General features: G+C 32.7%; 1 protein-coding gene across 4 annotated transcripts in view; it reads right to left on the bottom strand.

Moving 5' to 3' along the window:
* Positions 1-17,174, bottom strand: part of LOC132699910 (protein winged eye) — a 118,403-nt gene that overhangs the window by 20,460 nt on the left and 80,769 nt on the right. For all 4 annotated transcript variants that reach the window (XM_060666892.1, XM_060666894.1, XM_060666893.1 and 1 more), the window contains exon 4: positions 3,623-4,096. In XM_060666892.1, the coding sequence (XP_060522875.1) occupies positions 3,623-4,096 (474 nt within the window). The remainder of the gene's footprint in view (positions 1-3,622; positions 4,097-17,174) is intronic.

Genomic DNA, 17,174 nt, shown 5'->3' with positions numbered 1-17,174 from the left:
AATAAGAAAGGTAAAATTGTGTTAAATAAATTTAAATTTAAAACAAATAGTTTTGGTTAAAAGTTAAATTGAGGCAAAAGTGACAAAAGGATCAAATTACACATTTCGTGTTTGGAAATTATATCAAGCATAATAATCGATCCAAAGTTGGTGCTCGAGTTATTTCTATAATGTGGATTAATAATTATTAAATTTATTTTTTTTTCTGTTTATTTTTCGGGATTTTTATATTTCCTAGACTAGGCAGGTATCTTATTAGAATCTATGAAGTTTTTTTATGTTAAACGTTCTTCATTAGTGTCTTATAAATAAATATTATGAAGATTGACACTTTGCTTTCTGTTGTGTTAGATGCTTAGGCTTTTACTTTAGCTACAATCAGAAAACTCAGCGGATCAAGGATGCTGCACGCATTTCGTCAATATTTATTATTACGCGCGAAGAAATCAGATATCTTTTTTTTTATGCCAAACAGTTAATGAAAGAAATATAAAATAGTTTTACTTTTAAAAATTAGTTTAAACACACATTTAAAAAAATGAATTCTGACAGCATGTAAGTTTTTTAAGGTCCCCCAAAGATTTATAATTTTTTATGTATATATAAAAAGTATAAATTAATAATAATTTTATTTCTAACTCTTCCCGATTCCTCCTGCGTGGGCTGTTGATGAATCGAACTTGCTAACGTTTCGCCCATCATCCTGTTGGCTTCTTCAGAGCTTGACTGAAATTTTTTTTCTAGGTAGAACACTTGAATACAATACTTCTACCAAACAGAAATCTCTAAACAATGAAACAATATTAACCGCGGCTCATTTTCCTGCTATAGTTCCGCCCCCCTAATCAGAGTACAGGTACAGAGTAGAATGCAAACCAGTTTCAGTTAAACTCTGAAGAAATCAACAGGATGATAGGCGAAACGCCAGCAAGTTCAATTCACCAATAGTCGACATGGGAAGAATCCAATAGATTTGTAAATAATTTTAGAGTTGCCTGTGGAAGTTTCTTTGAAAAATATTTTTAAAAAATTGCTTTTCTAGTTCTCTTGAGATGCTCTACCAGTCTAGAATATTTTCAGGATTGTTGTTTTAATAAATTTAGGTTAAACCGGAAGAAAGCGCCAATGAATAATGTGACATGGGTTTTGCACTGGTCTAACTATTTTAGGCATTTTCAACTGTGTATTACTTGAAAACGGTTTCAGATATAAATTTGCACGACTTATTAAATATGTTTGGAATTGCTAGAATAATTCAAAAATCCCATAATATAATAGTTGCTCTATATGAAATTTCAATAACGATATCATTGAAAATATTTTATATCTACTCAACAAGTTCAAAAACCTGAATTTCTCAAAATTATTCACACTGAATCACTCTCTATATTAAATATCTCTCATATCAGTACATAAAATGTATTACAACTGTGCGCTACCTTGTAGGTTATTCAATTAAAAATGTTTTCTGTTCTGTAAGCTAGAGTTCTCCAAAAGATATACCGTTTTTACAACCTTTTATTCAGAATTCGTATCACAAGCCAGGGCCGTATTTAAGATAAGTGCATTTTATAAATCTTCTTAAAACAATCCGTACTTGAGGTAGCTCGTTTTCAACGTGAATTTGCCCGTTACATAGGTTGATCTCCTATACTAAAAATATATTAGAAAGTTTAAACACAATAATAACTCAAAAATATTTTCCTAGGAAAGCAATACAAATCGTATGTAGATAATTGATTTGTAATGGATGTTTTCCCAGTTTGCTATTGATATGTGGGGGTTGGTGGAATCCGGAGTATACTGTCAGATTTATGAAACGGTATTTTCATAGCCTTCGGAAGCTTTGGAGGCATATCTATTCCGTCTTATGTTTGTAATTAGCAATTGGCAACTGTTATTCAATTCTTTTTTAAGAATCAGTGTTCCATTTTTATTGAGGTACCATACACATTTTATTACAATTTATTTCTGGCCAAATACTAACATTATTCATTTTGGTTAGTCACGTGAGATGTCCAGCGTCGAATAAGTTGGGAACGGATTCAAATGGATCAAAGACTCGAGCAGATTTGCCGGTTGCTGCCAAAATTATAATTTTAAATGTGTTTCTGTTGCTGAAATCGATATCCGGAGAAAGTGGAGCCACAAAATTAACGTCCGATATGACTAAAACACCGTATGCGTACGTGGAGTAGTTGTGAATGGTGTCCAAGAAAGAAAAACGAAGAAAGATCGTGGGTTCCCAAAAAGTCGGAATAGTGAGACGGTTGAGAAGAATATTGTTTTAACAATTAGAGTTACGTAGTGTTTTGCACATTGACTGTTGCCAAGAAACTTTGCGGGCGTTCGTACGACGAATTGGTTTATATTACAAATTAATAAGAGACAAGTTTTTATATGCACGAAGTACCGAAGTACGGATCTGGAACGTCATTGTGGAATTTCCTGCAATTAAATACTGGATTATGCTGTAAAAACGGTATATGGTTTGGAAAACTCTACCTAATAATGGGTGTTTTTTTTTTTGATGTATAGAACTTTAAGTCGGCATTACTGTTCAAGATGGCGACCGATTTAACAGCTGTCAAGTGTTTTATTCTCAGTCTGGTTTGGCAATTCATCATGAATAGACTCACGCCTGAACAACGCTTGCAAATGGGCCCAAAACGAGACTGCCGTTGTTCCCGATTTTCATAAGCAAATTTTGTTTAGCGATGAAGCGCACTTCTGGTTGAATGGCTACGTCAACAAACAAAACTGCCGCATTTGGAACGAAGCTAATCCTCAAGTGTATGTCGAAACACCTTTACATCCAGAAAAACTGACTGTTTGATGCGCTTTATGGGCTGGTGGAATCATTGGTCCGTACTTCTTCAAAAACGATGATGGCTAGAATGTTACAGTCAATGGTGATCGGTATAGAGCTATGATTACTAACTCTTTCATTCCTGAATTGATGTCCAGGAGATGTGGTTTCAACAAGACGGCGCAACATATCACACAGCTCGAGGCACAATCGATTTATTGAAAGACACGTTTGGTGACCGCCTAATGTCACGTTTTCTACCTGTGGATTGGCCTCCAAGATCTTGTGATTTAACACCGCTAGACTACTTTCTGTGGGGCTATGTAAAGTCATTGGTCTATGCGGATAAGCCACAAACGCTTGACCATTTGCAAGACAACATTCGCCGTGTTATTGCCGATATACGGCCATAAATGTTGGAAAAAGTCATCGACAATTGGACGTCCAGATTGGACTACATCCGCGCCAGCCGTGGCGGTCATATGCCAGAAATCATATTTAAAATGTAATGCGACAAGATTATCTTTCGGATAAATAAAATTCATGTCAATCGAATAATCCATCGTTGTTTTATTGCAACTTAAATATTCTATACGTCGAAAAAAAACACCCCTTAGTTTCGGTATGCCCTTTGCCCCAATGGACAGCGTTCAGGTCTTTGCCAATTCGCTGACAGTTCGAAAACCGTTCTAGAAACAAGCCAAGGCGCACCTAGTTCTGCGCAGTTAGATAGCAATCCGTGAACCGTTCAAGGATAGTCCATTTTTACAAACCCGAATACGTTTAAAATAAATCCATAAATCTAAAACTTACTAGTATTGCTGATGAAAGCATTTCCAATGATAGCGTTCTGGTCACAGTTTTTTTGTATCGGCGAAGCGACTTCGACTTTGACGATAGGCGACACGCTCGTCGTTATTTCCGCCACTTGACACGGGTTCACACCAGGTTCCTTCTTCACGTTCACACCGTTCCATTCTATGGGATTCGTTCGCGAGCATCCGTTCAGTTCGTGGATCTTTTTGATCGGTGACGCGCCACAGTGGCATATTTTCGTAGGTCTCTGCAGGCTGCAGCATTTTTCGTCGCACCGTTTTTCCGCAATCTGTTGCAGCTTTTTCGGACTCGGCGGAAAATCCGCGGGCTGCTGTATGATAATGTTCGAGTTGGTGAAGCCCTTGGCCAGAAGCTCGAGCTGCGCTACAGGTATCGGCGAATATGGCGAGCCGGGAGGCGGGGTGGGTGCGCCGAAGGTGTAACCGGTTGCGGAAAATAGAGAATCTGAAACTAAAATGGAAACAATTATTATAATATTCAGGGTGTTTTATAATCGAATGTCAATAAAAAGAAAACTTCATATGAACATATGTCCTAATTGTCTTAACTTTTGGATACAGAGTGGTAAAGTTTTCAAAGATCAAATATATTTTTTCAATATCTGTAATACTACTTTAGATATTTTAATGAAATTTGCCACACATGTACAGACATTATTTAGTCTACCACATTTTTCTTTCAAATACACCACTGGCGGGGGTACGAAATTTGGTTTCTTGATTTTTTCAATCAGATGTACGGTTTTCACTACCGAGAATTATTATCATTATCATATCTTACTAAAGTAATTGTCTATCTCTTTTATAAAAATACTTCAAAAAACGAAGTACGAATACTAAGTATTCGTACTTCGTAGTACTTGTAGTAGGTTGTTTCTGTAAAAATTAAAATAAATGAGAACTAAAAGTTCAGATTTTCACGAAATTATATATTTTGACATGAATTTCGTTAAAATCTGTACTTTTAGTTCTTATTTATTTTAATAAATGGATTGGAAATGAAAAAGCCACCTCAGGTCAATCTGTAAGAATTATTAAATTTGTTGTCAAGACTTTTGTCTGACGTCAGATTTTTAATTCAGTCCTTCTCGTCTTTTGAATTTGCTGTTTAAAATATCCGAGCATTGTTATTTTAAAAAAGAATGGACGAGTTTTGATAGGAACGTTTTCAAATGTACATAGAAGGTTCACTGAACTTCGAGGGAAAATAATCGTTTAAAAAGAAGAACCAAGTGAAGAAGCAGTTTTAAATTCTATTGATGAAAATCCTGAAGTTACTACTAGAAAATTGAAAATAATCTGAATATCTCGCACATCTTGGTTTGGAAAATTTTCCACGAAAAAAATTGCAAACCTTGCTTCCCAGAGATTTTCCCTTGTGTGTTATTTTTTGTCAATGGTTTTTGGACAAAATTGCGCATTATCCTTGTTACCATTTACAGATGAAGCTAACTTTTCCAGAAATACAATCAGAAATTTCCACAATGCAGTTGTAGAATTTAAACATCAAGAACAGATTTCGGTAAATGATTGGGCTGAAATTATTGGATCCTTTTTCCTGTCTGGAAGGCTAAGTGGCTATAATTATCGCCGGTTTTTAGAAGAGATTTGCCAATGTGGTTCGTGCATGACTGGGCGCCTGCTCACTTTAGTGTTGTAAGAGAATATTTACATGGCTACGTCGCGGCGGACTTAAACCATGGCCCCCTAGGTCCTCAGATTTAAATAGTTTGGAATTTCTCTTATGGGGACATCCTAAAAGTCCGGTTTATCGCACCACAGTTAACACTGTAGAAGAGCTGAAGAAAGAAGACAATATGAGGAAAAGAACTGAAGCGTGTCCTTCAAAGTGAAGGACATTTTCAACAACTTATCTAGTTCCTATGTTCTACTTTTTGCAAGAAAGCTGTGAATAATTTATTTACAAACAATTTTGTTAAAAATAATTAATCGTAGGTAGTTTTTTTATAAATAAGAACCGTTTATTTTTTATCTTGTTGTTAGGATGTTACGTTATCTCATTAAAACTGCAAAATTTTTGGTTAATTTTTTCTCGAAGGACACTAGTGTGTAACTGAAAACTAGATATTTTGTTTTAGGTTAAGTTTTCCTATACCTATCTCTTACAGTTTTTGAAATAAAAATTAATGTTTTAATTAATTAATTATTGATTAATTAATTAAAAATTAATAACCAATGTTGATATTATTATCTAAGAATCAAGAAAAATAATTTTTATTTCATAGGCAGTAAGAGACAGGTCCAGGGAACTTGAACAAAATTTCCTATAATTCGAAAATCTTATTTTTAAAACACCCTGTATGTACGTTCCAAGCCAGGAATAAATGCTTGAGCCCTTGCAGCAACTGTCTGCAAGAGTCTCAATTAAATCAAGACACTATCCAGATTTCTTCATTGGTCCAAATTGCTTAAAACTCTAGGAAATTAGTTTTTATTTCGGTAACGGTAAGATATAGGTGTAGGGAAACCTGAACAAAAGTCACTTTATTTCATGTGTACAATCTGAAAGTGAAATAAGTTACACTGGGTGCCATTTAAATTAAGCAAGATGTTGCCACGTTTATATAGAGCGGTAACACTGCATATTTGAAAATATTTTGGAGTTCTTACCTCACCGTGGATTCTTTCAGAACATTATAGTTTTGTATTGTATATTTGATAAGTTCAACCTTTTTAATGAAGGTCAATTATTAGGTATATAGAAATTTTTTTGTTAATTAAACATTATGCGGGTTACCTCAGTTACTTTTGAAGATCGAAAGATGCGGTGAAAATCCAATTACACTTTTTTTGTACAAATTTTCGCCAATAGGTTTTGCTTTCAGAATGAACCTACGAGGTCAGGTCGGCAAATACAAATAGCAATATACTATAAAAATGCCACTGATTTGGCTAATTTGCTGTAGAAAAAAAAAATGGAAATTAAATACACATTAATTAATTCTATTAATTTATTAATTAAATTAATAGTTGTCTATAGTAGTTACGTAAACAGTTTTATAATTTCTTTTACAATATATCGCTTTATGTGTCTATTACAGAAGATTTCGCAGCGCCAAAAACATTTAAGCAACAGGGCGAATTTTTTTTTGAATTTTCTCCGGATTGATAATAAATTAATGGCGTTTCGTTTCGGGCAAAACAATTTGGTTGATAATATCGCTAATTTGGTATCGGCTCGGGGCTATAATTACATAAGCCCACCTGTGTTATTTACTTGACAGGTGAGATAATTCGGTAACAATAAAATATTTCACGGTGTCTAATTTAGGTACTAAGCTGGACTTGCCTTCGTGCTGATTCGTTATCGTGCGTGCAGTTCGCGTTATCTATGCCATAAAGTTGATCCTTTATTAATAATAATAATAATATATTTGTTCACGTAACTACACCATTATACACCACAAAAAGACGATGCTTCGGATGAATAAAATAAAAACGCAGTCATTATGGGCTACTCTTTAGAAAAATAATATATATATATATATATATATATATATATATATATATATATATATATATATATATATATATATATATATATATATATATATATATATATATATATATATATATATATATATATATATATATATATATATATATATATATATATATATATATATATATATATATATATATATATATATGATGACACTATATTCCGGGATATCATCCGTTCGCTCGTTGAACTCCGACTGGAATCCTGCATCCGACTAGAATCCTGCAAATCCTGCATCCGACTGGAATCCTGCAGACGTTTCGCCAAAATCTCACTTGGCATCTTCAATGCTCGCGCTCCGAAAACACTTCGAACACTCAGTGAGATTTTGGCGAAACGTCTGCAGGATTCCAGTCGGATGCAGGATTTGCAGGATTCCAGTCGGAGTTCAATGAGCGAACGGATGATATCCCGGAATATACTGTCATCACATTTTTCCATCCGTGAATCAATACGTGAGAATATATATATATATATATATATATATATATATATATATATATATATATATATATATATATATATATATATATATATATATATATATATATATATATATATATATATATATATATATATATATATATATATATATATATATATATATATATATATATATATATATATATATATATATATATATATATATATATATATATATATATATATATATATATATATATGTCCATACTTCTACTGTATTTCCAGTTCTCGTCTTAAACTCTCAGACATCACTGTGTATTTTATAGTAGGAAAAAGTGAATTTAGATTTTGTTTTGTTCCGAAGTGTAAAACCTATGCGTATGTATCTTATCGATTGCTAGTGTAATTACATTATAAAGAAATGAAAGTGGCTATTTAAAGAATTACCCTATCCTACAAGATCAGGTAATTACCACAATGGCGGCGAGCTAAATAAAAATGATCCAAAATTTAATGTTTCTGGAAAGCTTTTTTTTCTAGTATTACATAGATACAGATATATACAACACATTCCACCACAAATCTATCATCGTATATAAATAAATTTACAATTTTTCTTTTCACAAATCAATTGTTAATTAAAAACGAATTTTATGTTCAAATTTTATAATAGAAAAATCAGGATTTTCTATCACGAGACATTCTCTTTGCATAGACTCAATTGGAGGCATGAACACCCTTCACTAATCCATCCATGTATTTGTATTGCTTCGACTAGGTCAGTTTTTTTAAGATCATTCCACAGTTTTTCAATCGGGTTCACGTCGGCACTACGTGAGGACCATTCAATTACAAGGTTTTGCTCAAACCACGTCCCTACTGACCTTGCCCTATGTTTAGAATCATTGTTCTGTTAAAATTTCCAGGTCACGGGTAATATAGGTTTGTATTTCTCATGATCCATTATTCGATCTATTTTATAAATTGGCCCACCTCCAAACCATGATATGCAGCCCCACATCATAATTGCACCACCCCGCGTTTAACACTCAATTTTGTGAACCGTGGATTAAATTCTTCAGTAAGTGGCCTTCAATGTAGTCTTCCATTCGGCTAAGTGTCTAACTGGAATGATTTCGGGTGAATTGCAATCGAATTTGACGATTCTTTTTCGTGGTTTCTTTCGGAAAACTCTTCCAAATGGATAAAACTCGTTAACTACGCGACTAATGGTTCCAACTCAAGGCTTTGGATCGTTTTCTTCCTAGTTACATTTTTAACAGTACAATGGGTTTTATAATGTTTAATACCATTATAAATTCTAAACGTGAATCACTTTAGCTTTGATGTTACTTCACTATGATCTTCCCGAACAAAATTTAAAATTATTTGCGTTTTTGCAGGAATACAACTTTTTTTTTACATATAACGTTTGTTTTATTTTGTAATGAGGCCCTAGGAAATGGTGACTCTTCCTAAAATTAAAATCTCTCTAACTGCTGAACTCGTGAGATCCTATTGGAGATCAAGAAGGTGTGTATTAGAAATGGCTAACAAAGAATGACCAAAAGATAGGAAGGAAGAAATGGAATGTAGGAAAACAAATTCCAGGAAGTAAACAATCAAAATCAAAGGAAGCCCGGAAGGTAATGAAAAGTCTTCGTACCAACATAAAGGAATGTAAACAGTTAGAAATGATTGAAATGAATGAATGGGAAAGCTACTACAGGCAACAACACGACCGGAATATATCTTAAATAAACAAACGAGTGTAGATAAAAAAGAGGCCACCCAGGATAATGAAATTATAACGGCAAAAGAAATTAAAAACATTATAAAAGGGCTAAAAAATAAGAAAGTTACAGTAGCTGGAGGAATTCCAAATGAACTACTACTAGCATAGACCAAATAAAAAATCTCTTTAAAATATTGGCGTACGTATTTAATTTGTTTTTTAGAGGTGTTCCTATATCACCTCAATTGGACCAAGTTCATGTGAGCAACCTGTTCAAAAAAAGATCTACGGTAAAATAATAATGAACAGATTACAACAACGAATGAAATAAAGTAGAAGAACAAAATCGATTTCGGAGTTGAAAGATCGTGCACTCTTAGCATTTTTACATCGAAACACCTAATTGAGAAAATATTAGCGTATAACTTACTTAACGCATATCATATTTATAGATTGTACCAAAGCCTATGACTCGTTCACATTAAGCAGGTTGTGGGAGCTGTGCCGAGTCATGAGTAATAACTACATAAAAGATGTACAATAATTTTATACTAATATGACCACATAAGGAACGACAGAAACATTTCAAGAAAAATTCCTATTACTAAGGGCTTAAAACAAAGTTGTTGCATGGCTAACACCCTGTTTAAAATATATGTGAACCAGGTGCTGCAATATGCGATGATCAGGTCATTATAAGCGAGGACGAGATAGATGTAGAGTATATATTTAGAAAGTTACAGGAAGAATACTTACAATAAATTCAATAAAAACGAAATATTTGGTCACAGAACTAAAAAGGTTATAACAGATTTTACATACTTAGTAGTAAAAATAACATCGAATGACGGAAGTAACGATGAACTAATATCCAGGATGGGGCAAACTAGAACAGCACAAAGATCTTAAAGAATAAAAAATATGAATGTATAAGACAATTGTGGAAAGTATAGGAACATATGGACCAGCGTTCTGGGAGATAAACAATAGAAATAAATCAAGGATACACGCGGTAGAAATGGATTACTGAAGATACTGCAGACTAACCTGACTGACTGACTTATTTTATCTACTTATGTGTCTACTCGGATTTTTTTTATTGGATTTTTTTTTAATTAAAAAAAATCGCTTAATAAAAACTATGCGATTTTGTTTTTCTTTAATATTTTATAATTTATTACAATTATAACATGAAAATAACTAAATGAAAAAAAACTTTGAAAACACTAAACGAAAAGTAATGACTTACAAAAAAAAATAAATCTTCAGGGTAGAAGAACACGAATAAAACCTAACATTATCAAAATCACTTACCATTACCATAAAATAAATTTATACACAATATAAAAAATTACATCCTATAATGTTGTAGTGTATAGTACCGTTCGAAGCAATCACCAATGTGTAGTCCAGGCTTACGGGTGCAAGTGTCAGTTTCCCGCCTACCGCCTTATACTTTACGGTTATAACATACCGCACAGTCTTTTTTCTTTCCGTCATTTTGGCGTAAAATATGTAATTTACCATTTGGCCGCTCTTCTGTATCTACAGATGATGGTCTGCCAGAAGTTTTGGACCCCTGCCGAAAGTTTTTTATCATCTCGTCAACCGATTCCCGAACAAACTTTAGATGTGTCATTGGTTTTTTGTTTTGGCCCCGTTGTGAAATTTTCTATTATAAATATGCATTGACACTGGACATTTCGAGTCTCAGAACAATATCTTTCGCCACTATTTCAAAGACTTCCTCAGAAAACAGTATGACGCTGAATAAGAGTCTGCGCGGTCGACACCCCCCATAATTTATTGTGATCGACCACTATATTTGACTTATTCTGTTGACGTACTCTCCTGTGGACTGTGTGGCAACGACCCTTTTATCTTTCAACACCAGTAACACCAAATTACCTGATCTGCATGCAAATATGTTATCTTTCGCAAATGTTGGTTTTTTGTTAGAATCAGGTATACATTTGCGGTTGATTTGAATAGTGCTTGTCAAATCAACATTTAGTTTTAACAGTTCTTCTGCAAGTGGCAAGCTCGTATAGTATCTATCGGTGTAAAAATAATATCCCATACATCCTGGGTTATTGTCTAATAATTTTTGACTACACTATCCTTGTACTTATAGGTAAATCAGGTCTCACTAAATCTTCTAATGTCAAGCTTCCGTAGTACGGCAAAATTGAATAAACATATCCAGTGTTAGCACCCGCCATTACATAAATTCTTATCCCCCATTTCGTAGGCTGGTTAGGATTGAAGTTAAAAAACTAACCCTAAAATCCGGCCATACGAGTTCAAAGGGTTAGCCAAAAATTAGTAGCACAGTTTTATAGTCATGGAACGAAGTGTTCCGACTGAACTATCTACGTTTCTAGGTATTTCCTATCTTACTGGCGCACACAGGGGAATTTTCCTCAAAAGCTGGCCAAAAGTCAGAAACTCCAACTTAGAAATCTTGAGCTAAATCCATTACATTTCAGTAATCTAGTTACCTGGCTATTATAAATAAACAAACTTTTGTTTTGATTCGCGTTGCTACGCGCTATATTGTTATTGAAACTTGAAAGTTTATTAATTTGTATTCATTTAATCAGAGTGCATCAGTGTGTATTTAACCATTTTTTCGAAAGTTGCTGATTGAAAACTAATAAAAATTATTGTATGGATCCTATTGCTAGTGGTAAGTACAAACATATAATTATTATTATTTACGCAATTATTATCATCTATGAATTGTTTTAATGTCACAATGGCGTCACTTCTTAAAATACATAAATGTTTCGTTTTCTTTGGACAAAAAGTACATTTCCCCGCATTTCCCCATCTTCAAATTAGCATAGAACTCTTATTTAATATGCTTTAATATACTTATGCGATAATTTGCGATCTTAATTTTAATTTTTTAAGAAGTGCTGGTATATATTTTTAATTTTGGTAAAATTTACTATTCTAGGGTTTTTGAACATGCAAAATTCAAAAATGCTAATGGCAATGTTGCCAGATTCACAGCTTTTTGAGAAGAAATATTTATATCCTAGACTATTAAGTGTTTTTTGACTAATGGATAACATATAGCATACATTACAGTCTAAAACCTGTGTTTACCCTGTGTCATTTTAAAAATTTGTGACACAGAAAGTTATTAGGCATCTAATCAGATTTTTTTTTATAGTAGACCAGGAATTATGAGATATGTTTTTGTATTAGATTTTCATAGACGCAACTGTACAAATTTCAATAGTCCATAAAAAATAATAAGACTTGCGAAATTCTTAATACTCAAAGTACTCAAATATCAATATCTCATCTTCGTAAGTTTTAATAACTGTCACTGAAAAATAAATGAATTACGTAAAAATGTGAACAAGTAAGAAACTAAATTAAAAATGTTCTAACGTCATTCTAAAAAAAAATTATTAATCTGTATTTAATTTAGGTACGACTTTTCGACCACACTGTATATTTTTACGTGTAGCATTATAATAGTGTAAAGTACTGTATTATCATTAAAATTTATACTTTTCTTAAATAAATTCATTATTCATCATTTTTAGATATTTTTTTAAGATAAATTATATTGGCCAGCACTTTGATCAAATTGGCCTGTGTGTGGCGGGTTAATTGATCAACTATGGGTTCTATGTAAAAAAATGTTCAAGTGGCATCAAAACAATTTGTTGCTATTGCGATTGAAATTAATCAAAAAAAAATTAAACCGCGAAAATAATTAACAAACCGACGCCCGTGTATGTGAGTGGCTGGACTTTGCATTATTCAATAAACCTTGCCTATCCGCGGTCGGTTTGGAGAAACACTGAACCGTGCAAAAAATAAATTTAAAATTAAAATACAAAAATAAAACTAATTTGTGCGAACGTGGTTTCCGCATTTTCCCAGAACTTCAAGGCGGGAATTTATTATTTACGCCGCATAACTTTGACGCTGCACTAGAGATAAATGGATCACACGATTTGTTTATTTTGTCACGAAATGACTAATAGTGCGTTCTGGGCGAGATAAAGACTGATAGTTTGGACGGGACGCATCCCATTTTCAAATGATGGAGTCGAACTCGCCTCCGAAGGCAAACAACCATTAGTGGCAGTTTCGCCTTTTATTGGTATATTTTGGGACACGGGAACGATATTTAATAAATGCTGACTCTTTAATTATTTTTGGACGCAAGGGGCGGCAGCAGCAACAAAAATACACCAGTAATGGGTGATTCAACATGCACACCTGTCTATGTTTATACTCCTATTAAAAAGCAACTTTAATATATTATACAGGTTGTCCGAAAATGATGAGCAAGACAATTAACGGCTGGTTCTATTCGAGAAATTAATACAGTGTGTTTCAGAAAAAATACGAAGAATTTAGAGTATGATAAAGGCTAAGACATTGCGCTGCAAATGTGGCGGAAAAACTATGTTTTTATTTTTTTCCCCCTGAAAAACTAAAATAGATGGATCGATAACATAATTACCATAGTGTTACTATTGTAAAATATGCGGAAGGGATTGAATAGACTACCCCTATTTATAATTCGTTTTAATTACATTGTTTGGTTTATTTAGAAAATGTTGCAGTTTACAATTTTTTCATCATACTTACCACGTAAGAATAAAAAAATTAAATCTGAAGCACTACCTAGCGAGCTAAAAAAATTTATTAAGGCGTTTCTTATTAGTGCCTTATTTGGTATTGTTAGTTTCAATACAAAATTTAAATTTAATCAAAAATTTATTATCTAATCGTTTAATCATCAGTGTTTTAATTAATAATAAATAATGGTGAATCACACTAATGCAGAAATTTAGAAACTGCAAGTTTTTTTGAAAAGCTGCAGGAAAAAAAGTTTTAAATAAAACCGTATATCAAAAATTATTGTATTCCAAGTCATTCCGTAGGATTCTCTTTAAATTTACTTAAGGGAATTCATAGGGCTAGAATTAGAAGTCAATCCCATCCACTCGTTTTAAAAAGGTAATAAAAAAAATGCAAGTAAGGTTCTAAGATAAAAATAAAAACCTTATGTTTCCGACATACTCGTATGTCCCTAATGCTTTAAGTTTTTCGGATTGGTTTTGAAACACTCTGTATGGTATTTTTTGCAAAACTCAAAAATAATAGAATTATAAGGTGGCAATTTTGTTTTACGAACTTTCCTAAATAATTTCCTTCTAGTTTGTCGATTAACTTTTAATTTACCATACTCATCACTAATGTTATCTTGTATGTTTAGACAAAATTTGACCCTTAATGCTTATGACTTTAGGAAACTGCCCTCATGCTTTCTTGTTTAATTTTTTTTAGAAATTTTAAAATCTTGCAATTATGGATCATTAAAAGACTTTTAAAACATACCTATACTTTTTTTTAAGGTGGGCTCAAGCCCCTTTAGCATTAAGGACTTTACATCAAATTTCGTTTAAAAACAAAGAAGAGCGCCTTAGTAATAAGAGTGGTAGACTTAAGTGAATCGAAAAACTAGAAAAAAAAATTATATAACAGTGTCGATACTGAGTCCCCAGGCCACGATTTAAGAAAAATAAATGTATATGAATGTGCGTACTAAACGTGTTTGGAGATACAGGGTGACAAAGTTTTCAAGAAACAATTTTGTTTATATTATCTGATTTTTATAGAAGTTAATTTTTATTTTTTATATTTTAATTATTAATGTTTCAAAGAAAATTCCACAGACTACTATAATACTATTTACAAAATTTCTGGATTCCTCGTGCGTTGAATCGCACTTACTGACGTTTCGCAAATCATCCTATTGACGAAATGTCTACCATAAGTTTTATAACTAGATTCAAGATGTCTTTGTGTAATTTCAAAAGGCAAGTGCCCGTCACTTTCTTTTTATTTTCACCAGTGACATCAATCCGCGATCCGTATCTCATATTTTTAAAAACAAAACAGAAACCTACATTTGTTCTGGTGAATATTTTCTTGTTTTTCAATTTTGAACAAGTAGGCAAATTAAAGTTCTTTTGTGAATGATCAAAAAATTGGTTTTTCTGTTGATAATTATTAAACTTTTTTTTTAAAATATTATACTCATACGTGATTTTATTCAATTGGGGGAAACAAAAGCTTCCGAAGCAAAAAAGTTTGCAGAGACTTTTCCAAAATGTATATTTTTGAAATGGTAATCCATGTATGCACTATTTTAATTGTAATTTTTTTATGAAAATCGAACCCACCCAGACGTTAAGATCATTTCTGGTTCATCTCATTTAGAAATGGGAATTTCCTTTTAATAGTGTCCAATTTGGCCCATCCTCTACAGGGTGGCCCGTTCAAGAGGGACCTATACCTTATCTCGAAACCTACGGGGGTTACAAAACAAATTTAAATGCAAAAAATTGTTTCTATTAAAATTACCTTTTTATTTTCCTAATCGGCACTTTTTATATACAGGGTGGTAAAACAATGTTACATTTTTTTAAATAGAACACCCTACATTTGATTGCATTTTTAGAGAGTCCTTTCAAAGGCAAAATTAACGATATATATGAGTATGAGTCTGTGATGCGCCGTTTCGAACTTATTAGCGATCATCTTCAGGATTCGGGTTAAACCATCATTGTTGGGTTGCTTATTAACTTTTTAAACTTTTTTTCCATCTGTCATTTTTACGAAAATAATGCTTTTCGTTTGATCAAATTTAAAATATTTTCTTAAAATAGTCGGTGTTGCCACGATTTGCAAAATGATACTTTTCTCAATTTTCTTAAATAAGACACCCTGTATATTGTTGGATGTTCGAATAGCCACTTTAATAGCAATTTCAATTATATAATATAGTATAGGTCTCTGACTTACCGTTTTGGGTTAGTTGGCAGATAAAATTAAAAACTGGGTAAATTATTAACATATGAAACTGGGAATTAGCTTCTCATCAACAGAACATTAAGCTTTGCACAATGTTGCCAAATTTCGCAAATTATTTATTTCTACGTTTAAATGTCTACGTGAAATGATTACAAAAAATTAACACTAACTACTAGTGCTTATTACTAGTAAAATTAATAAAATTAGTTTTTCAATATGTCCGCCGTTTTGAAGACTACAAGTAGTATATACTATTTCTAAATGGTATATGGCATTTGAGATTTTTATCTTTGTAAACCATATCTTTCAATGTGCCTCATAAAAAAAGTCCATCGGGGTCAAATCTGGACTCCTCGCTCTCCAGGACATGCTTCCGTCTTATCCAATCTACTCTATGAAAATTTTCGTTTAAAAAACGAATGATTGTAGCACTTCGATGGCAAGGAGCGCCATCTTGCTGCCAAATTAAATTTGGATGCCCTGTTTGGGGAATATTATTACTTCAAAAAAACATGTTTTATTTTCTGAACTCCAATAATGCGTATTTTTTCTATTGAATAACACTGCAGACGTAAATATTGATTTATCGGTCCAAATTATATTTTGAAATATGTTGTCTACAAAATGCCTATCCATCATTATATTGCAAAATTCGAGTCTAAGTTAAAATCTGCTTCTTGTAGTTTTTGTACTGGTGTGAATTTAAATGCCCTATAACTCTTAATTTTTAAACATGTTTAAAGTGTGGTTCGTCTTACGTCTACATCCCAAGCGGAAAGGCGGGTGGAGGTCTCTAGAGTATTTTCAAAATGCAGAAGAACATCTAGCTGCATATTTTCATCCAAAACCGTTCGGCTCCTATTTTTTTTTTCACTAAAATACTGCCATTTGTTCGAGACCGCTGGTATATTTCGGCAAATATTTTTTTCCTGGCAATCGCCTATCGAGAAATTAGGTTCTATAATGTCTGAGAGCAAGAGCCGGACTTTTGTT

This window comes from Cylas formicarius, unplaced genomic scaffold (assembly GCF_029955315.1).
Source record: "Cylas formicarius isolate icCylForm1 unplaced genomic scaffold, icCylForm1.1 PGA_scaffold_3__17_contigs__length_32017465, whole genome shotgun sequence".
NCBI classification, from domain to species: domain Eukaryota; kingdom Metazoa; phylum Arthropoda; class Insecta; order Coleoptera; family Brentidae; genus Cylas; species Cylas formicarius.
Note: the sequence above shows the minus strand (reverse complement) of the source record. Positions and strands in the feature narration are given on the sequence as shown.